Source organism: Carlito syrichta, unplaced genomic scaffold (assembly GCF_000164805.1).
Source record: "Carlito syrichta isolate Samal-C Ts95f unplaced genomic scaffold, Tarsius_syrichta-2.0.1 Scaffold287776, whole genome shotgun sequence".
Classification (NCBI taxonomy): domain Eukaryota; kingdom Metazoa; phylum Chordata; class Mammalia; order Primates; family Tarsiidae; genus Carlito; species Carlito syrichta.
Genome location: NW_007231872.1, coordinates 231,144 through 254,867, shown reverse-complemented (window position 1 = coordinate 254,867; position 23,724 = coordinate 231,144). Strand labels below are relative to the sequence as shown.

General features: G+C 34.6%; 1 protein-coding gene across 1 annotated transcript in view; it reads left to right on the top strand.

The window, feature by feature from the left end:
- LOC103255047 (conserved oligomeric Golgi complex subunit 5) overlaps positions 1 to 23,724 on the top strand; it is a 116,023-nt gene that overhangs the window by 8,838 nt on the left and 83,461 nt on the right. Inside the window, exon 2 of the mRNA XM_008053018.2 lies at positions 14,600 to 14,804. Within this exon, the coding sequence (XP_008051209.1) occupies positions 14,600 to 14,804 (205 nt within the window). The remainder of the gene's footprint in view (positions 1 to 14,599; positions 14,805 to 23,724) is intronic.

Sequence of the window (23,724 nt, the reverse complement as noted above, 5' to 3'; positions counted from 1 at the left end):
TTATAGTAAATATTACATATAATAAATAATGGTATATTAATATTTATTAATTTGTCATGACTGACTCCCCACTAGAATGTAAGCACTTTAAAAAAGGGAGCCAGGCACACTGGCTCAAGCCTGTAATCCCAGAACTTTGGGAGGCTGAGGCAGAAGAATTGCCTGAGCCTGCGGGTTTGAGACCAGCCTGGGCAGCATGGTGAGACCTTGTCTCTACAATAAATCAAAAAAGTAGCCAGGCATGGTAGTGTGTGCCTGTAATTCTGGCTACTTGGAGGAGCCCAGCAGGTCAACGCTGGGGTGGCCGTGAGCTTGCCATTGCACTCCAGCCTGGATGACGGAGTGAGACTCCAACTCAGAAAAAAGAAAGGGAATGCTAATTTAGACATGGAACTATCCTCAATGATTAGAGGAGTACTCGACACACAGTAGGGCTTGCTTCAATAAATGCTTGTTGACTGAAAGAGAAGGAATTAAGGAAGAGAAGGTGCCCTTTTATGAAAACTTGAGTACTTACCAAAAGCGTTTTTTGAAGTGTGCTTGAAAAGTCTAGCAAGTAAATTTCTTTTTAAAAGTTTAAAACCCTTTGTGTAATATTAGTCTCTCAAAACTCTTACGCAACTCAAAGAAATTGTTTATACAATTAAGAGAGCTAACATGGCTTTATATCTGTAAAACTTGGGCTTATTCATCCAAACCAAGGATGAATAAGAGAAACACTATAATATGCATGTTTTAAGATTATAAAAGTTTTAGTACTTGAAATATTATGCTAAAACTTATTATCGTTACCTTTTAAAAATCTATGTAATGATAAAAAGTCACGTCTTTCTGAGAATTAGGAGGTTAAATAAGCTACACAATTATGAGTATGTTCTTCAAATAACGATAAATGGTGTACCCGTTAAATGGGATTGTATTGTGACCAATTCTTAAAAGTTAGTGTCTAACTTAAACATATATACTCAGGAGATAGTCCTCATACCCTCATGTAAAGTACTTTTTAGAATTTTGATCCTTGCAGTTGAAGCATTTTGCTTCATAGTTCTAATGAGCCTGTAAGGTACTACCCTAAACACCTAGTAGCACAAAAAGAATAAAACTTGCAATTTGTGTTAAGGACATGAGAAGAAGGGTCTTTTTATAAAAAGTACCAAAAGTTTATATAACCTGTAAAAAATAAGCTGTTGGGGTATGCTATTTGGCAGGACAAATTTGATCATGTTGTTTTTCTGATTAAAATCTGTCATTGACTCATTATTCTTTTAAGAATGTGTTTATTAAAGTGTAATACTCATAAAGCAAAATCGATGACTTTTTCAAATTTCAAGACATCTGTGTAACTAAAGTCAACAGCAGCATCAAAATCAAGAAACAGTGTTATCTGTAACTCAGACATTCCCCTCATGCCCTCTTGTAGTTTCTGCCTGCCCCCTCCTAAACAATGGAATTGTTTTTTTAATTATTATTTTCTTTTATACAGATAAAGTCATTAGTTTGTACTCTTGTGTCTGCCATCTGACTTCACTTGCTCAATGTTTCTAAGTGTCCTCCTTATTGTTGCATGTAATTGTAGGTCATTCTCAGTGTGGTAAAAAATTCCATCATAGCTGGGCTCTGTGGCTCAGCCTGTAATCCCGCACCTTGGGAGGCTGAGGTGAGTGAATTGCCTGAGCCTGCTGGTTCGAGACCCGCCTGGGCAACTTGGTGAGCCCTCATCTCTACAGTAAATCAAAAAATTAGCCGGGCATGGTAGCACGCGCCTGCAATTCCAGCTACTTGGAAGGCTGAGGTGGAAGGATCACCGGAGCCCCAGTAGGTCGAGACTGCAGTGGCCAGGAGCGGCCACTGCACTCCAGTCTGGGCGACAGAGTGAGACTCCAACTCAAAAAAATAAAATAAAATAAAATAAAATAAATAGAAATAAAAAAAGTGTTCCCTGATGCCTCCCTTCCCATGCACTCCCCAATATGGGCAAGATAGGCTCTATCAGCTGCCATAGAACTCTGAATGTCCCTGATTTCAGTATTTATCCCACTGCATCATAATGGCTCACCTGCTAGCTTGACTATATCTTTCACTAGGTTCTGGAAAAAGTTTCTCTGTCTACCTGTGTTCCATACTATATTCCTATCAGAGAGTACAGTGCTCAGTACATAATAATAATTCTGTTTAGATGAATCCCTAAAGTGTTAATTTTTTAAAGTTTTTGCATTATGAGGAAATCTGAAGAGAAAAACTGTGAGGGCCTAATACGAAGTACTTTTAGAAAACAAAGAGCAATATGTATTCATGATAAATAGGGACATGAAAAAGATGATTGCAAAAATGTTAGTGATAATTATCATAGGACAGTAAGCTAATAATTTTTAGTTTTTTCCCTATACCTTTATTGATTTGAATCTTTGCAGTGAACATTTTTAAATCATCAGTTGTAAAATATGAAGCAATTTTTATTGACACAAAAGAAGAAAGCAAATATGAGACTTAAATATTTAGCTCTCCGAAAAGATTTGTTAAGTGGAAATTAGATCCAGTAGTTACTGAAGTGGATAAACTGCTCAGAGTTAAAGAGCAAAGTGAGATAAAAGTGGTTCACAGAAAAAAATCCCCACTTTACTTTGTATATCAGGATAAATTCCAAGCTGATCAAACAATTAAATGTAAAATATGAAGCCATTCCAGCGTCAGAAGAAAAGACAAGTGAAATAAGCTAGGAATGGGATAAAAACCTTTCTAACTGATTGAACATCCAGAAGCAATGATGAAAAGATTGTTGGTTTGATTACATTTCTCAAATTTTACGTGGAAAAGAAAAAACCTTAAGCAAAAGAAAAAGACAAATGGCAAAGTAGGAAAAATATTTCTAATTTACATTAAAGATGAGGCATTAGTATCCCTAATATATATGAAATGCTTCTAAAATAAGAAAAAAACAATCATGTAGGGAAAAATTTAGTATATCTTAAGTATATGGAAAAGATGCTCACTATCATCCATTAATAGAGAAATGCAGAATAAAAGTATGGAGAGAAGTCATTTCTCATTTGACTATCAAATTAGCAAAAAATCAAAAAGTTTGATAACATACTCTATTGGCAAGCCTGTAGGGAAAAAGTCTTACACATTGGTAATTAGCATACAAACCTTATGGAGGGGAGTTTGTGAGTTCTTAACAAAATTATATAAGCATTTACACTTTAACCCAGCAGTTCTACTTCTAAGGATTTATTAGAGAGATATGCTGGCAAAAATTTAAAAATATATGTTCACAGGGCTAGTTGCTGCATCATTTGGAATAAAACAAAAAAGAAACAACTAAAATGTTCATGGCTAGAATATTAGTTAAAATAAGTACATCTACAACTATAAAAGAAATGAGGAAACAAATGAGGAGTATCTGTATATTACTATGAAGAGGTCAGAGGGTGACATAAATATACATTTTTTCTTATATTTTTTAAAAATTGAAGTATGAACTCTAGAAAAATTTACCAATCCTCTTGACGAGGATGAATATGAAGAATACATTGGAGAGAACAGAGATAAAATAAAAGCCAGATTTCTTTATATATAGATTTTGTGTAGATTTAAGTTTGAAGTCATATAAATATTTTACGTAGTTATTAAACAATTAAAATGAAAGAAAAAATTCCTAGACATCTAAAGTAAAATAAAATAATTAAATGTAAATGTGTGGCATAACCATGCAGAGAGAAGCTCTTTCATTTAACTTTCTGCCTACTCATTTGACTACTTTATTTTTAACCTCAGGAATTTGTTTTTGTTTCCCTTTTGAGATATATTTAAAGGGTAGCAAAACTGTCCCCAAAACCAAATAATTCTTTTCAATAATCAAGATATTGATGATAGCATTAATATTGTTATTTTTAGACTGTTGTATGTATGAGGTGGGATGAAGTAAGTGTATAATCATGTCAACATCATAGTGAATCTGAATTTTCAGGTTGGGAGAAAACACATAAAGTGGGAGAGATCAAAGTGAACTGACAATGTATTTTCGCTTTAAAGAGTATGACTTGATGTATATACATTTCATAGCTCTGGCCACTGAAAAGACCTAGAAATAATGGTCATTGCAATACTACAGAGCCCTTCTAACACTCATATTGTGGTTTTAAACATGATTTCCCATTAACAATGGGAAGAAATGGCTGATTCCAGGTGTGGGACAAGAAGTGTGTGGTACAATTCTGCAACCCCTTATTTTAAAAAGCAAGGAAGCTATCAAACACTACTAGGTTTGTGTTAAAAAGACTCAGGAAGAATTTGAATAGACACCTACCAAAGATGGAATAATTTTAGCATCAACAAGAATAACAGTTGCAAGGAATTGAAACCCATCAAAATGTCTAAATCTGTGCATTCATAATAATACTAATAAAGAAACACTTATTGGTTGGTTGCCATTGAGAATGCTATGGAACTTTGAAAACTGGTAAATTGAATACAATCAAACTTTTTTTTTGGCCATTCCTAAACAAATGGCACCTCAGAGAAACCAAGTAATTAGTGAAAGAAATTTCTATTTATTAAAGTATTACCTATAATAAATGCAGAAAGGATTTTAGAATCCCTTTATTTTGCAGTCTCCAGTGAAATTAGTGGACCTAGAAATGATTATTAATTGTTGCTAATTTCATTTAAATAAGGCAAACAGTGTACAAATTCAATTACTACATATGCATTAGTCTTGTCAGAAATTATAAAACCTAGAATCTGATCAAATTCTTACCTATATTAGTGGTTTTCAACTTGCTTGTACTTTGGAATCACCCTTGGTCAGTATTTAAAAACCCCAAAGCTTGGGCTACAATTACATTAGAGTTGCTGAGGGTGAGACCCAAACATCAGGATATTTAGAAGCTTGTCAGTTTTTTCGAGGTACAGCCAAGGTGAAAAGCAGTATTTTAGATCCAACTGATTATTTGCAGGAAATGCAGGGATCAGAGGATGCAATCAGCAAAATCTAGACTTTAGGAAACTATAAGACTAACGGCCCCGTTTCTTAAACAAATAATTAAAAGGAATAAAAAGAGAGAGCAGCGCTATATATTAGGTTGACAATATGTCTACTAATTACAAAATGTGGATTATTTGTGAATCCTAAATCAAACAAAGTATTAAAAAATTCCTAAGTTAATCAGGCTAATGTGGCCACTGATTGTTAACTATGTGAAGTATGATAAGAAAATTGTGGGGTTTTTTTTGTTGTTGTTAGAGATACCTGTTGATTACTTATGGGTGAAATGATAGAATGCTGTTTGCTCCAAAATAACTTATAGTGACAGAGGGGTATTCATTACCAGGGACCTAGGTAACAAGATTGAATTTTTAGGTGCTGAAGCTTAGTGATGGATACGCAGAGGTTCATTATACTATTTTCTCTACGTGATATGTTGAAATCCATAACAATGTTTTCAAAATTTCAAGGAAAGCATTTAAAGCAGAGGAAGGAAGTTAGCACAGAAGAAAAAGGGAAAAAAAATGGAGAAATGGAAAAACCAGGGAAGAGAAGAGGTCATGGACAGTGTTTCTTAAAGGAGAGAGTGATCAACAGAGGGTGACTGAGACCCACTGTTTTTGACAAATAAAATGGTAATTGTGATTTTTACCAGAATAGTTTCACTGGTACTGTGGCAGTTAGAAGTCTGGTTGCTATCTGAAAGAGGCAAGGACATGTGTGTAGACTGTAACTACCGAGAACAACAGGACGGTGACTGTAAGTGAACAATTATGGTCAAAGGGGAGTACGTTGCCATAGTATTGGTATTTTTAAAAAATATATTATGAAAAAACATGTTCAAGCATTGTTTTGTTGTGGTTGTTGATCTTGGGAGAGAGCCAGTAGAAAGTGGGAAGCTAAAAATACAAAAGAGAATGATAAACTTGAAGAGGAGATGAGATGGAATAGGATGGGATGGGATGGAAAGCAGACAGAAGTTGAGCAGTAGAGAATGGACATGTGTCAGAAAGTTGAAGACCTCAAACATGGGGACAGATAATAAAAAGTTGAAGCGATTCTTTTCTAGTGGCCTTTATTTTTTCTGTGAAATCGGGAAGATGACCACCTTCATATCATAGGTGTATCAGGACTTAGAGATTTAGAGATTCGGAAGAGACTGTGAATGCTTTATATCCCTGCTAAAAAGGGAAAGATTGCAGTACAGAATACATACCTAGTTGGTATTGTATCCTATAATTTTGTGTTGCTGCCTTTATGAGGGGAAAACAACAACAACAAAACCTAAGAAACCTCCTAGAGCCCATAGCCTGATATTTCCAGACAATTATTCCAGCCTAATATTTTATATATATGACTTGCATTTTAATTTTTGTTAATCTTAAGTGGAGTTTCTCTGAGTTTTGCAAAGGTGTATTTGATTTTTATTCTGGTTTTAGTTTTATTAAATTATAATTAAAGACAATTAAAAGGTTTAATTCTCAATGAAATATGTGTACAATTAGGTTTAGTTCATGTACATGTTTATTTACTTTTAATGTATTTCTTGGACCATAGATTTCTAGAACTTAGAAAGAAAAATTATTACCATTTCAGTGGTTCAAGTAGAAAGCAGAAGTGGAAACTCATTAACTTGAGGCATTTGACTTACCTATGTTTTGCTCTGGTATTCCTATTTTATGTCTGACCTATTTTTATAGTGTATTTGGGCTTTTTGCCAACTCTAGAGAATTTTTAAAATATAAAACTGATTTTATTTTGTCATTGTTTTATATTAGGAAGGACTAATATAGTCTATAGTATATCAGTATTTGAAAATTAAGTATTTGTAAGACTGCTATATGGTCTCTAACATTTTAATTTTATGTGATTTGCATAGATGTAAATGAGGTATGGTATATTTTATTATTGCAGGCAGGTTCTAAGATAGCCCCCCAATGACATCTGTCTCATGGTATTTGTATATTTGTGTAATCTAGTTTCCTTGTTTACCGGCAGAACTTGCTCTAACTTATAGTACATACAAAGAGAGTGTTCCTTTTGGGATGAGATTACATAAGATTTTAACTTTCGTCTTGTTAATAGACTGGCTCTGTTGCCTTTGTGGCTTGCACATTATGATGAAACAAGCAGCCATGTTTTACAGGTCCCCTTAGCAAGGAGTTAAGGTCGGTTTCTAGCCAACAGCAAACTGGGAACAGTTTGCAAAGATACAGGCTTCTGCATACAGCCTGAGATTTAGGCACAGCTAGTCCACAAGAAATTAAATCCTGCCAACAAACACAAGAGCTTGGAAGCAAGTCCTTCCCCAGTTGAGCCTTTAGATGAGACTTCATTCATGACTGACATCTTGATGACAGCCTTATGAGCAGTCCTGAAGCAGAGGACTCAGCTAAGGCATGCCTTAACCCCGACCCACAGTAATTATGAGAAAATAAATGTATGTTGTTAAAAAGGTAGTTATGTTTATGACAAATTGTTATGTGGCAATAGACAGCTAATATACTTATGAAACAGAAAATACAGTTAGTCCCCTACATATGAACCTTTAAGTCACAAACTTTCAAGGATACAAATGTGCATTCATATTATTTGAGGAGGCACTGTTAGTTTTTGAGGCACAGAACTCGAACATAGAATGGTACATGAAGGTTGCAGCAGCTGTTCAGAATGCAATCCAGTGTCATCTATGACAAGATAAAAAGAGCTACTACGCAAACATCACTGAATTGTTTTTTTAAGAGGGTAGATAGAATTGAATCCAGCAAGGAACCAAAACCTGTGCCATCAATAATCAGGCATGAGTGAAATTGCAACTTGCCGTTCATCTTCTGTTGCTAATGATCCTTCCGCTCTATTGTCTCCCACCCCCTCTCCCTCCTCAGTCGGTAACTCTTCTTGCCTTTTCACTCACTGCCAACCCCTGAATGCCAGCTGTTGTACTGTGCTGTAGTACTGTGCTTTTCAAGATACTGTGTTGTAAGATTTAAAATGTTTTCTTTATTTTTGGGGTTTTTTTTAAGTATTTGTGTGAAAAGTATTCTAAATCTATTAGAGTACAGTACTATATAGCCGATTTTATTACCTGGGTACCTAGGCTAATTTTGTTGGACTTATGAACAAATTGGACATACAAATGCACTCTCGGAACAGAACTCATTCATATGTAGGGAACTTACTGTATTTCCAAGCAATCTTGTAGGCATTAGATTACTGACTTACTTTATTTTCATATTATGAGTGATTTACGTGTAAGACCTGGAGGTTTACTAGAGACCAGGTCAGTCATGGAAAGGAAATAACTAGAAATGGATAGCAGTCTATTTGCAAACAAGGGACCTAACCTAGCTATGAAGACTGACTGTCTTAGATAATCATCTCTCTTAGATTATATTCAAAGACCAGGCAAGTTCCATTAAAATACAGTCAGCAGCCTCTACTAGGATAATCTCCAAGTCCTTTGCATTTGCTGTTTCTTCCATCTGATCACTCTTCCCAAATATCCGGATGAATCGTATCCTTGCTTCATTCAGAGAGGCTCCTCCTGGTCCACAGCGTATAAAATAGCATTCCCTATTGCTTTATTTTTCTTCAAAGCACTTAGCACTTCCTGGCAATATGTCACCTGCTGACTTTATTGTCTTTCTTCACTGGCGTATAAGCTCTATATGGATAGGAAATTGCCTATTTTGTTCACTGTTGCATATCCGGCATTTACAATAGTACTTGGCATGTAATAAATGGTCAGCAAATATGTGTTAAACGGATGAATAATTAAATCCTTCCAAGTAGATTTGGCGTTGCCCAGTATTTGGGCATCTGAAGATTAGTGGCAGTTTTAAGGAGTATTGTGAGGAGTACTACCTATACTTAGCTAGACCCCAGTCAGTGGCCTGGACGTGAGGCAAGAGGAGCAGTGTCATACAGGCTGAGATTTAGGCACAGCTAGTTGAGACTAAGGCGAGACCTGTAAGTGCTGCAGCTCTGGGATAAAGCAGATATAGGACTGTCCTCTGAAGCCTTAAACCAGGGATGTAGGGTAGGGAGGCAATTAAAACTAGGGTATTAGAATCTGGGAAAATGACTTCATTCATTCTTTCATTTTATTTTTTTCATGTAATAATTCAATGTCTAATGTTAATGTAGGTAAAGGAAAGGCAAAGATAAATAAGTCAAATAATATCCTTGCTCTTACATTTTAAAGGAGAAGGAAAGTCAGTCAACACAAACTAGTGACTTCTTACAGCATTCAGTGCTGGGAAGAAAGTAAAAGAATGCACTGGAGTAGAAAAGGTGGGAAGAGAGAATGTGAACACATAGACTGTTTATATCCTTTCTTCTCTGTGTGGATTAGCTCAAGGTTTGGGATGGGTCTGAGCCTACAAATTTTTTAAGCTGTAGGGGTTCTTATTGCAATAAATACAAGAGGATAGAGTCGGGAATAAAATCAAAGGCAGACATTCATAATCAGAGATTTCTTTTCCCCAGACCTATTACCTTGCAAGAAAGTTCTATATAGAATTGCCTTCTAAATTATAAAATATTATTTTAATAGTAATTAAATTGTTTAATGTGAGTTTAATCTTCATATAGGTGCTTGTGTTGTAATCACTAGTGGTTAATTTTAAAAATAATAGTTTGTACACAGGAATGAGCTGAATAATAAATTTCCAAGTAACTGGGAATTAGTAACCTATAATTTTTCATCTACAAATGATGAGTTAGATTATTAAAATGTATAATAGAGTCTCTATAAATATTTATCAAATAAATAATTGATTATAATCAAATTGTATTGGTAGTGTGGATACTATAGTTACATATCAAAGAAATTAAAGTAGCACTTAGCTTCAAGATTTAAATATATAGTACTTTTTTGTAAGCTTTAAATATATTTTATTTAAGTAATTTACAGTTAAATAATCACATTACTGAGATGATATAGGAAAAGTTTTGCTGTCTGAAACCCTCAACAATGATTTGTTCTAAATAGATAAGATTATGAAATTGATACCATCCATTAAAAAACAAAACTTACTTTGTTTTATCATTCAAGAAATATTTACTTAACCTCTACTATTTCAGGCACTGTGCTGGGGTACCAAAAGTGCATTAAAGAAAACAGACATTATCCTTGCCCTCATGGAGTTTGCAATCAAGTAGGGGAAACCTACTTCAGTTATGTTTAGAAATTGTGATAAATACAAAAAAGCAAATAACAGATTGTTGTCAGAGAATTACCAAAGAAATATGATTTTGATTAGGAGAGTTCAAAAACTGAGGAATCTGAGATTTTATCTTACTTAAAAAGAACTAACCTGCCATAGTTTTATGAATGTTGTCAGAAGACATGAGACTCCTGGATTAGAGAAAAAGAACTTTCTTACTCACAATACAGCAAGAAGCACGATCATGGGTATATTGTTTGTCCATTCTCCAGTCTCCAAATATTATGGAGAGATACCACCTGGATGGTACGTATGCTATGAGTTTGCATTGCAGGTAAGGAACCTTGAGCTTGGAGAAACTACAGCTTTTGTAGTGAGCCATAAGCAAGTCTGCTGTTGTTTGCAAGAGATGTTACCATATCTCTCACAGTTGCTTGCTACATATATAAGAACAACATGGGCCTTGCATTACTGGCATGCCCTGCAAGAATGTATAGGAATACTCCGAACCCATGGTGATTGTTTCTTCATCAGAGGAAAAGGGAGGCCAAAGAGGTTCTCTCTGAAATTATTTCTCTTTTGAATAGTTTTATTGGGTTATAAGTGACATACAATAAACAGCACATATTTAAAGTATACAATGATAAGTTTTGACATGTTGGTGCATCCATGAAATTACCACAACAATCAAGATCAATGAACATATCCTTCATCTCCAAAAATTTCTTCATATCCCTTTGTAATTAATCCCCTTTGTGCAGCATGATTTTATTAAGATTTATCCATATTGTAGTGTATTCCATTGTATGGCTATATTACACTTTGTGCATTCACCTGTTGAGGGACATTGGATTTTTTCCAATTTTTTTTTTTTTTGCTATTACTAATAAAGGTGCTTTGAATGTTCTTGTATATATCTTTATATGGACAAATACTGTTACTTTTATTGGATAAATATCTAGGAGCAGAATGGTTTAACCATATGGTAGGTGTGTATTTAGGATGTTGATGCAGTGCCAAACGCTTTTTTGCAAAATGATTATGCAGTTTTATCTTTCCACAAATAAGAGTTCCAGTTCTTCCACCCTCCCCAACATTTGATATGGTCACTCTTTAATTTGAACAGTTACATAGTTGTATTTCATTGTGGTTTTAATTTGCATCTCTCTATTGGCTAAAGATGTTGAGTTATTCATGTGCTTATTTGCCATTTGTATACCTTCTTTGGTACAGGTCTCATTTTAAAAATTAGGTTGTTTTCTTATTATTGAGATTTGAGAGTTCTTTATCCTTGATACAGATGCTTTATCAGACTGGGAAGTTACTTTTCTCTCTCTAGATTGTCTTTTCATTCTTTTAGCAGTGTTTTTTGATGAGCAGATACTTTTAATTTAGATGATGTCCAATTTATCAGTTTAGTCTTTTATGGATTATACTTTTGTATCATGTGTAACCCAAGGAAAGAAGAGCTATCTCATGTGTTTTGTTCTAGAAGATGTAATCCTTTTGGGGTTAATTTTTGTATAAGGTACAGGGTGTAGATTCAAGAGGTTTCTTGCATGTAGATATTCAGTTGTTCTAGTACCATTTGTTGAACTCTATCCTGTTCCACTAAATTGCCTTTGTACCTTGGTCAAAATTCAGTTTTCCACATATGTATGGGTCTATTCTTGGACTCTATACTGTGTTATTAATCCATGTGTCTATCTTTACACCAGTACCAATGTTTTGATTACTGTAGCTTGACAAGTTTTAAAATCAGGTGGTGTTAGTACTCTAACTTCATTCTTTTTCAAAGTTGCTTTGGTTACTCTAGGTCCTATGCATTTTCATATGAATTTTATATAGTTTCAATTTCTACAAAAAGAAAGCCTGCATTGATTTTAAATGAGACTTCTTAGTGTTTAATATATACATTAATTTGGGTATCGCTTACATTTAATAGTATTGAATCTTTTGAATTATGAGCATCTTACCTTTCTCCATTTATATAGGTCTTTTTTTATCTCAGCATTGTTTTTGCAGTTTTTAGTGTACAGATATTTCACATTTTGTCATATTTCTAAATATTCCATATTTTTAATGCGTTGTAAATTGTATTCCTTTAAAATTTAAATTTCTGATTGCTTATTGCTAGTATATAGACATGCTATTGAACTTTACACATTGATCTTATGTCCTGCAACTTTACTAAATTCACTTATTATATTAACTTTATTAGCTTTTTTGGTAGATTTCATTTGATTTTCTACATAGATGGTTATGTTATCTGTCAATAAAGACTGTGTCACCTGTGCCTTTCCAATCTGAATGTCTTATTTATTTATTTAGATCTTATTGCACTGGTTAGAGCCTCCAGTGCAATATTGAATAGAAGTGGTGACAGCTGACATTGTCTTGTTGCTAATTTTTGAGCAAAAGTATTAACTGTTTTTCTGTTAAGTATCACATTGGCTGTAGTTTTATGTAGATGCTGTTTATCAGGTTGAGGATCTTTCTATCTGTTCCTAGTTGACTGAGAGTTGTTGTTAGGAATGAATGTTAGTTTTTTTCAAATTTTTTTTCTTCATCTATTGAAAAGATCACATACTTTTCTAGTTTGTTCATATGACGAATTGCATTGACTAATTTTAAAATGTTAAAGCAACCATGAATTGCTTGGTCATGATGTATTATCCTTTTTATATATTATTTGACTATATTTGCTGAAATTTTGTTTATAATTTTTGCATCTATATTCATGAGGGGTATTGTTTGTTTTCTTTAATGTCTTTGGTTTTAGTATCAAGGTAATGCTGGCCTCATAGAATGAGTTATAAAGTAGTATAGAGTTGGTAGTATTTTTTCTTAAATTGTTTAATAGAGCTCACCATGGAAGTCATCTGGGCTTGTAGTTTTTCCTCTGTGGAGATGTTTTTAACTAAAAAATTTAGTAGATGTAAGTATCTATTGCCTCTTGACTAAACTGTGGTAGTTTGGGTCTTTCAAGGAATTTATACGTTACATGAAAGTTTTCAAATTTTTTAGCATAAAGTTACTTGTAATTTCTTTATTATCCTGTTAGTATCTGTAGAATATTATGTAATTTGTAATAAGGGCACATCTCTTAATTGGCTAATTTGTTTCTCCTCTTTGTTTCCTAATTCATTCTACTAAAAGTTTATGAATTTTACTTATCTTCTCAAAGAATCAGTTTTGGGTTTCAATGTTTCCCTTTTGTTTTTGTTTTTTATTTGATTGATATCTGTTTAGATCTTTATTATTTTCTTTCTTCTGTTTACTTCGGGTTTTATTTGACCCTCTTTTTCAGTGTCCTTTTTTAGGGAGTGGGAGAGATCTCACTCTGTCGCCCAGGCTAAAGTACAGTGGCATGATCATGACAAGCATGGCTCGCGACAGCCTTGACTTCCTGGGCTCAGGCAATTCTTCTACCTTAGCCTACCGAGTAGCTGGGAGTACCACCATGCCCAGCTAATTTTTTGTTTTTTTGTAGAGATAAGCTTTTGCTATGTTTCCCAGGCTGGTCTTGAACTCCTGATTTAAGCAGTCTACCTGCCTCAGCCTCCTAAAGTACTGGGATTACAGGAATAAGCTACCATGCCCAGCCTTCAGTGTTATTAAAATAGAAGTTTATGTCATTGATTAGAACGTTTTCCTCTTTTCAAATGTAAGGATTTATATAAATTTCCCTCAAGTACTCCCTTAGTGACATTCCATACATTTTGATAGGTTGTGTTATAATTTTCAGTTAGAATACTATTTATAATTTCCTTTTTGATTTTTTTTTTTGACCCTTGGGTTATTTAGAAGCTTCCTCCACCCCCCCATTACCCTTGTCTTAAAAGGTCATGAAAACATTTTATAGTTCCCAATATTTAAGTATTTTTTCAGATATCTTTTTGTTACTGATTTTTCATCTAAAACTATTTTAGTTAGAGAACTTGCTTTGTATGACTTGAAGGGCTTTTTAAAAAATGTATTCAGACCTGTTTTATGGAACCAAATATTGTTGCTCTTGATGAATATTTTATGTGCACTTGAAAAGAATGTGTATTTGCTAATTTGGATGAAGTATTATATGAATGTAAATTAAGTCAGTTAGTCTTAGTGCTGTTTAGTTTTCTGTATTCTGTTTTTCTGTGCACTTATTTTATTAATTCTTGACAGTGGGAATAGAAATCTTCAACTACAATTGTGAAATTTTTCTATTTTTTTAATGTAGATTAAGTTTCAAAATATATGACATACATATCAAATGCAGTGAATAATCTGGGAGAAAAATTACTTTTACTAGCATTATTATAAAAGGCCTCATTGGAACATGTTTTGGTTTGTCCTGTCATGTAGGTGATTTGTAACATTATCTTCAAATGCAAAAGAAACATTTATTTGCTCCATTTTATTGTTTTATTGTTTATCTGATTCATGTTCTTGTTTTTCTTGGCAGCTTCTATGTTTTTGAAGCAGGCATTTGAAGGAGAATACCCTAAATTATTGCATCTTTATAATGATTTATGGAAGCGTCTTCAACAATCCAGTCAGAATATCCAGGGGAATTTTAATGCAAGTGGAACTACAGACTTCTATGGTGACCTACCACATGTAGAAGATGACACACAAGATATATTCACCCTCCAGAAGCCAGATTATGAGTATGTTTGTTTAATTTGATCTAACTTGTTAAGGGCTTTTGTCTTGTTTTTATTACACATTAGAAATTGGGAAAATGCTTAACTCTAAATATAGGTAATGATTGTTGTTTATTTGTGTACTTTAAAAGACTGCAAAACTGTTAATTGAAGAAGTCAAACCTCACCCTTAGTTGAGAATTCTGGTACCTACAAGAGTTGGTTTGAAAGTATAACACTAAATAGAGTGATCACAAGCTAAGAGATATGCATATGTGGTTGTTGTATTTTAATCAATAATATACTTATAATTACATCAATAGTATCATTATTGATGGACCACCACTGGCATAAGCATGATGTAGAAGGAACCTTGTGTATTCAGAAGCTATAGAGGAGAAAAATCTTATGCTAGGATAGGATTTCAACCAGTGTATTAGGAAAAGCAGAGTACAGATATCCTCTGGTATCTATAGGAAACTATAGGTTTCATTAGGAAGTTCAAGTTTCTTATATAAAATGGCATAGTATTTTAATATAACCTATGCATGTCCTCCTATATGCTTTAGATCATCTCTAGATTATTTATAATACGTAATACGATATAAATTCTGTGAATGGTAAGTCCTCTACATATGAACTTTCAAGTTGTGAACTTTCAAAAATGTGAATGTGCATTTCATGTCCATTCACATAAGTTAGTTCACATGTCTGGCATACATTGTTATGTGCTGTACTATAAGATTTTAAATGTTGTCTTTATGTTTTTGTTTGTGTTTTATGTATTATTTGTGTGAAAAGTATTACAGTATAGTACTTTGTGTTAGTTGGGTAGCTAGACTAACTTTGTTGGACTTACCAACAATTGAACTCATGAATGCACTCTTGGAATGGAAAATTGGTTGTATGTAGGGGACTTCAGTAAGGAGTTGCTATACTGTGTTGTTTAGAGAATAATGATAAGAAAAAAATATCTGTACGTGTTTCAGTACCAATACAATCATTGTAGGCCTAACTAGGTTTTTGATCTTTGGTTGGCTGACTCCTTGGATGTGGATCTTGCAGAAATGGAGGACCTACTGTATATGCAAAAATATTCCTGAAAATCCTTAGAGTACCCATAAAGTAGAGTTAACATAGCCATATTTAGGAGCCACGTCAGAAACCAATATACTTCGTAATCTCATTAAGTTCAACCCAGTCACCTTTTTCTCCAAAATTGAAACAGCCTTTCAAATTTCTATTTAAAAACAGAAAATCCCTTGAGTATAATATTAAGGATTGGTTTTCACAACTTTCTTTAAACACTAGATTCATATTTATTGTGACAAGGCTAGCTAGAGCAGCAGCAGTTTCTTATCACCTACATTGAAAGAAAAATTTTGGATAGATTTGTATTTGTTTCTCTTTTAATTTCTTTTCTAATTGCTTGTAGTTGAATTTGTGTGCACTGTACTTAGAAGTTCTGACTGACAAAATATAGCATATAGAAGTTCTGACTAGTGCCAGGTGGAGTGGTACACACTTGTAGTCACAGCTACTTGGGAGGAGTGCTTAAGCCCAGGAGTTTGAGACCAATCTAGACAACATAGCAAGACCCTGTCTCAAAAAAAAGTTTTGACTGTCAGAATAATTGGCCACTATAGACTAGAATGTTAGAATGAGATCAATTTGTCTTTTCAATAATTATTTTATGATAAACAGGGAGATTGGATAAGTCCTAATAGGAGACAAGAGGACAGAAACTGTATCTGTTGATCTACAAAGATTTAATGATATATTACATTTTTAAAGTATATGTAAAATAGCATATACAGTATCATTCTATTTCTGGCTTAGTTTTGTTTTTAAATCCATATGCATGTGCTGAAAAAGATATAAAAATATGCAAAGCGAATGATAATAGTGGTTTATCTCCAGGAGATAGAATTCTTATTTTGTAGTTTTTGCTTTTATTTAAAATGAATATATGTCACTTGTGTTACAAAAGGGGGGGGCAATAAATTCAATAGAGGAAGAGAAATTAGAGTGGAGAAACCACTTATAGGAAATCAATGTCAGTCTTTGGAGTTGAATTCAGAAAGTGGTTGTTGAGGACAAGGAAGTGTAGGACCTGTCTTCCAAGGAGTCAGAAAATCATGGGGGTGTAAGGAGACAAACATAAGAGATTTAAAAATTTTTTTGAGAAATTTTTCTTTTGAGAAAATAAAACATGAATTTGACATATTAACTGAATCAAAGGAAAGTTTATTTTTGTGTTTTTAATGATAGAGAGTTAAGAGTGTTTGTAGTAAGAAATAGCCAGTGGAGACAAACAGAGCTAGGAGTTGCAAGAAAGAAAAGAGAATAAATGGAGCAAGGTCCTAGAAGAATCAAAAAAGTCAAACCATGAATAGCCAGGTTAGCATTTTAGCATTCAGTACTCAAGCTCAATTTTTGATTGTGGTGATTGTATGGAGCAAATAAAACAAAATAATGTGATAGCATTGCCTTTGTTATTTAGGGTGACCAGAGAAGGTGTCTGTGCGTAGGTAACATTTGACCTGAGATCTAAATAATGTAAAGCAGTCAACCATGGGAGATTTCAAGTAGGAACAGCAAATAGATTCTTGAGATACTTAAGATAGGAAGGTTTAAGGAACAGAAAGAAGCTGGTGCAACTGGAACATAGTAAATGAAGGAAAAAAAGGGTTTAAGATTGAATCAGAGAGAAAGGAAATGTGAGATTATGGAGTACTTTAGAGGCCATGATAAAGGGTTTGGAGTTTCCCCCACTGTAGTTGGAAACCATTGACTTTAGTGGAATAATATGAACTGATAAACATTTTAAAATTAGCATTCTGGCTTCTATTTGGACAATTACGAGAGGTAAACACAGAGGTGAGGAAATAGGAAACGGAAGCTATTTTCTTTATCCAGACAAAAGATGATAATGACTTGAACTAGGGTGAGCAGCTGAGATGGTAAGAATTGGTCAGATTGATTCAAGATGTATCTTGAGTTAAGATATATAGAGGGCAAGCCAATAGAACTTCCTGATAGTGTAGGTTTTAGAAGAAAGGGGGAATCAAGCATATGACTAGTTGGTAGAAGACTTTGATTCTCTCAAAGCATTGTGTTGAATTATGATTTTTCTTTTGAAACTGCTGAATTGAAAATGCAAATAGAGTTGTTGAAAAGGTAATTGAGTATGAGTCAGGGCTAGAAATGTGTATTTGGGAATCGTCATATACATTTTTTTTAATTATTGGAATTGGAAGAGATTACATAGGGAATATGTATAAGGAGAGAAAAAAGAATCTTGGCTCATGATAGGCACTCCAACATTTATAGATAGGACAAAGGAATGGACAGCCTGCAAAGGAGACTAAGATAGAAAAAGCTGGTGAGACAGGAGGGCAGCTCAAAGTAGTGGTGAAACTCCAGAGAATGAGTTCATTTAAGTTGGAGTTGGAAAATGGTCCTAGACACAAACAGCAAATAAAGTAACATGTATTTAAGAAACTCTATGAAAATTTGGTAAGAAAAGCTAGCCTCTGGCATTTAAACCAAGATTGTTCCCCTTTACATCCCCTCCCAGCTTAGTGAAGTGGAGGTTCCATTCTAGGCTGCAATACACAAGAACACAGAGCACTCTCTCCCCTAGCTCCAGCTGGAGAGCACTCTTCCCCGGAGGAGCAGGACCTCTCAGCATTTCTCATAGTGCCCTGAGTTGCTGAGGCAAACTCCCAGGTAAGTGAGGTCAAGAGATGAGGGCTCCCATATCATGCCCAACCCATACTCATTAGCAGACTGAAAACACAGGCCAGAGTAATCTTTACCTAGGTTTTGGAGTAGTGATTCTTTGCCAGCAAATGCAAACTGAGAGGACTTTACACAATTGCCCTTCTTCTAACAACTGCTCACTTCCTTGAGTGAGGTGTCACTCAGAAGAAGCTTGCCCTTTTTTCCACCTTCAGCTTCAGAGCCACAGTATAAAGATTTTTGCCTGGGAAAGAAGCAGGCAATAAAACAGCTCCTAATCTCTTCCCAAAGTAACTGATTTCATTTTCAACAAAATCAGGAGAAGTTTAAACCTGAGGGCACTTCCCAAAAAACCCTGGAAGTTGTGGTAAAAGGCAATGGGGGGATTTGTCCATCTAGTGAAGATAGTTGTAGGTTAGCTGGCTCTCTGGAGAGACCCAGGAGATAAGACAAGTAGGAGTTCTCCTGGAGTCAGAACAAATATCAAACATGACCTCAGAAACTATTCTAACAAAGAGCTACAATTAGATTGGATTCCTTTGTAGAGGAGTTCATCCCAGGGCATTGGTGAAAATCTAGAGCAATCGGTTAGTAGAATTTAATATCTGGGTATCATCAAGAAAAGTAAGGAAGAGAATCCTACCATTATCACTGCCATCACTGGGTAACTATGAGCATGTTCGAAGCTGCGTCTCCCTAAGGAACAACATCAGAGCCTTAAGAGACAGACTTCACTGAAATAATCTAGCCAGTCACTAAACAAACAAATAATACAAGCCCCAGAAATGGGGGGACCAGTACCCAGGGTTACTATAATATATCATCCAAGATGTTAAGTTTCCAACAAGAAAGTATGTAGCATGCAAAGAAACTTAAAAGTGTGACCCATACACTGAAAAAAAGCAGACAATAGACATTGCCTATGAAAGCAGCCAGATATTGGATTTAGCAGAAAAAGATTTCAAAGTAACTAGCCATTATAAAGATGTTCACAGAACAAAAAAAAAAAAAACCAAAACATGAAATAAAGGAACGTGTGATGTCAGTGTTGTGCATCACCAGAATATCAATAAAGAGAAATTATTTAGAAAATCTAATAGAAACTATAGATTTGAAAAGTACCGTAACTGAAATAAATACACTAGAGGAGCTCAGCAGTAGCTTTGAACTGGCAAAAAAAAAACATTAGCCAACTTGAAGCTAGATTAATAGATATTACACAAGTTGAAGAACAGAGAGAAAAAAGAATGAAGAAAATGGACAGAGCCTTGAAGAAATATGGGAAACCATTAAGCACACCACCATCTATGTAATGGTAGTACCAAGGCAAGGAGAGAGGGCAAAGAGAAAAAAAATAAAGAAACAATGACCGAAAGCTTCCCAATTTATTGAAAAACAGTAACTTACACATCCAGGAAACTCGCCAAACTCCAAGTAGTACTAATACAAAAAGACTCAGAAGCAGACACATCATAGAAAAAATGTCAAAAATCAAAGGCAAGGAGGAAATTCTGAAAGCAGCAAGAGAAAAACTACCCATCACTTATGGAGAAGTCCAAATAATATTTACAGCTGACTTCTCAGCAGAAACAAAGGATACCAGAAATAGTGGGCTTGAATCACTCAAAGGAAAAACTGAGCCAAGAATCCCATATCCAGTAAAGTTATCCTTCAGAAACAAAGGCAGAATAAAGGTATTCCTAAACAAAAAGAAAGTTTACTGCTAGCAGACCCAACTTACTTTCAGGCTGAAAGCAGGTGACCCCATATAATTGGAATCCACATGAACAAAGAACACTAGTAAAGGTAATAATGAAATTATAAAAAACACTATAAACACGTGTTTTCTTCTTTCTTAACTGACTTCAAAAGCAATTGTATAAAATAATATATACAGAATGCATTATAGAGCCTCTAACATTTAGAAATATAATATATGCCGAACACATTTGCAAAAAATGGCACAAAGAAGGTGGGTGGGAGAAAACCATAATGTGCTAAGGAAATGATGACAGATGATAATAATTATAACAATTTATTCTTGGGTTTATAACATTAATGGATAACAATGTGTATGACAGTACCACAAATACAATATACCTAAAAATACCTTTAACAGAAGAGGTGTAAATCTATTATCTGAAAACTGTAAAATATTGTTGAAAGAAATTAAAGATCTAAGTAACTGGAAAAACATCCCATGTTCATGAATTGCAAGACTTAACTGTTAAGATGACAGTGCTCCCCAAATTGATCTAGAGATTCAATACAGTTACTATAAGAAAGAATCTTAGCTGACTTCTTTATAGAAATTGACAAGCAATTCTAAAATTCTTATAAAATTTCAAAGAACCCAGAGGAGCTAAAAAGTAGACAAAGGATCTGAATAGACAAATCTCCAGTGAATGTAGGCAGATGGCTAATAAGCATGTGAAATGATGGTCAACATCAGAGAAATGCAAATCAATGCCACAATGAACTACCACTTCACACTCACTAGGTTGCCTGTAATCTAATAACAAGTATTGGCAAGAGTATGAAGAAATTAGTACCTTCATACATTGCTGTTGGAAACCTAAAGGCATATAAAGCTTTGGAATAGTTTGGCAGTTCTTCAAACTGTTAAACATAGAGTTACCGTATGACCCAATAATTTCACTTCTAGATGTATACCCCAGAGAAATAAAAACATATGTTCACATATAAATTTTAAAAGAAAACAAGTTTGTGCACGAATGTTTATAACACCATTATATATGATAGCCAAAAGATGGAAACAACCCAAATGTCCATCAAACAGATGAGTAAACAAAATGTGCTATGTCTGTATGCTGAAATACCCTTTCTCCACAAAAAGGATGAAATACTGATACATGCTGCAATGTGGATGAGCTTTGAAAACATTATGCTAGTGAAAGAAGCCACTCATTAAAAAAAAAAAAGTGAACCCTACTATATGATCCCATTCATATGAAAATCTAGAATAGCAAAATCTATGAAACATAAAGTAGATTAGTGATTGATTATGGCTGAGGATGGTGTGAGAAAGGTAAGGGATTATAGTTAAAGGTTTCTTTTTGATGTGATAAAAATATTCTAAAATTGACTGATGATGATTGCACATGTCTGTGAATATATTAAAGCCACTGAATTGTACACTTTAAGTGGTTGAATTCAAATGGTTGTATGCTATGCAATTATATCTGTAATTCCTACAAAGAATCACTTGTGTTAAAACCTGGCAACATGGAGCTGGGGAAAGTCATGAAGGCAGGGCTTTCGTGAACAATTTTTCTGATAACAAGAACTATCACAATAAATTTTTCCAAACCAGAGCTTACTATACAAGACACACAAAGACTGCTAGACACTTGTACAAGAACTCCTGCCTCACTGTCTCACAAACTCAAACCAGAACTGCAGGGACCTAGCTGTAACTCCAAGATTACAAGTCCTACCTAGCAATTTACTGACACCTGCCAATCAAAACTCGCCAGCTCTGGAAAATACTGCCAGCACTAATAAGCTTTCTTTCAAAACAGCTTGTATAACCTCCATTTTTCTCAGTAAACTAACATTTTCTTTGTTCTTCAGACATACTGCAGGCCACCCTGGTCAGTATGTATGTCCTGGATCCTACTTATTGTATATTATTACCAAATAAAACCTTTTACTTGGAGATTTGTCTCTGTATATTTTTTAATGCTGATATATCTTTTTTCTTTTAAATTGACACATGATAATCATACATATTTATGGGATACTTAGTGATGTTATGATAACCTATAATGTATAGTCATCATATTATGGTAAGGAGAATGGGAAAAGAGGAGATAGATTAAATTATTTCAAGAAGTTTTTTTTTTTTTAAAAGGAAGTAACAGGAAATAATAATGGGAAAACCACAGAGAATAGATGAAGCTACAAGGGGGAAAAAATGAGAGAAGTGCCGAGTTGAGGAAGGTCATGTCCGGTGGTTTTAGCCTTAGTGTATAGTAGAGGCAAGGTCACCTAGAGAGAGTGAAGGGCTGCAGAATCAGAAGCTCAGGCTATTACCTTGAGCATCAGGTCTCTTGATACTAAGAAGTTTATATAAATGTTTAATAGAAATAATCTACTTTTTCTCTGCAATACTTGGGCAGCTTAGCCACAGACACATAGATATAGTAAGAGGTTTGAAAGGAAGGTGAATTCGAAAAATCAGGATGCTTACAAAAACACCTTGAAATGGATTGCTGTGGATAGAAGACATATGAGCTGGTGGGCTGTTGAAGAATGAGTGGGAAAGGACATAGCATGGGTTACAATAAGGTCAGAGAATGAGTCCTTTGCAGTAAAATCTACCCCCTGTGGATAGACAAAGCCCAACAAGATTTGGTCCATCTATTTCTCTGATGTTATCTTGTACTACCCTCCTGTTACTTGCTCTGCTCCTTTGGCAAATACAGTCAGGCATAGACCCTCCTCAGGACCGTTGTACTTGCCGTTCTTTTCTCGTGGAAGGCTCTTCCTCTGAAAAACTGCACACCTTGTTCTCTCTTCCCTTTGGGTCTCATCAGTAAGCCTTATGCTGCCTTGTCTCATCTAAAAAAAATGTGAAAGGACTTAAACGTATTCTCTATCCTCCTTGCTTTATTTTTCTCTTAGCACTTATCATTATCATATTCCATATTTAACTTATTTTAAGATTTCTACTTATTTTTTGTATATCTTGTAATTATGTAAGCTTTAAGATGAAAAGGATTTTTTTTTTTTAAATCTGTGTAGTTCCAGCTACTTGGAAGGCTGAGGTGGAAGGATTGCTGGAGCCCAGCAGGTCGAGTCTGCGGTGGCCTGGAGTGTGCCACTGCACTCCAGTCTGGGCAATAGAGTGAGACTCCAACTAAAAAAAAAAAAAGAAATCTGAGTTCACTACTATATCTCTGCAACTAGAAAATACTTGGCAAATTGTAGAGATTTAATAATATTTGTGGGAAGAAAAGAGATAGAAGAGGTACATGTGGAAAATTGCCTTTAAGCTTAGAGATCTTAGAGGTGGAGCAGTTCAAAATGATTTTTCAAATTTGGAAGCTGTTTAGTAAAGCCAAAATAAAGGTCATTCTAAATGTAGACTTCTTTTTTTTGAGTTGGAGTCTCACTCTGTCGCCCAGACTGGAGTGCAGTGGCTGCTCCCGGCCACTGCAGCCTCGACCTACTGGGC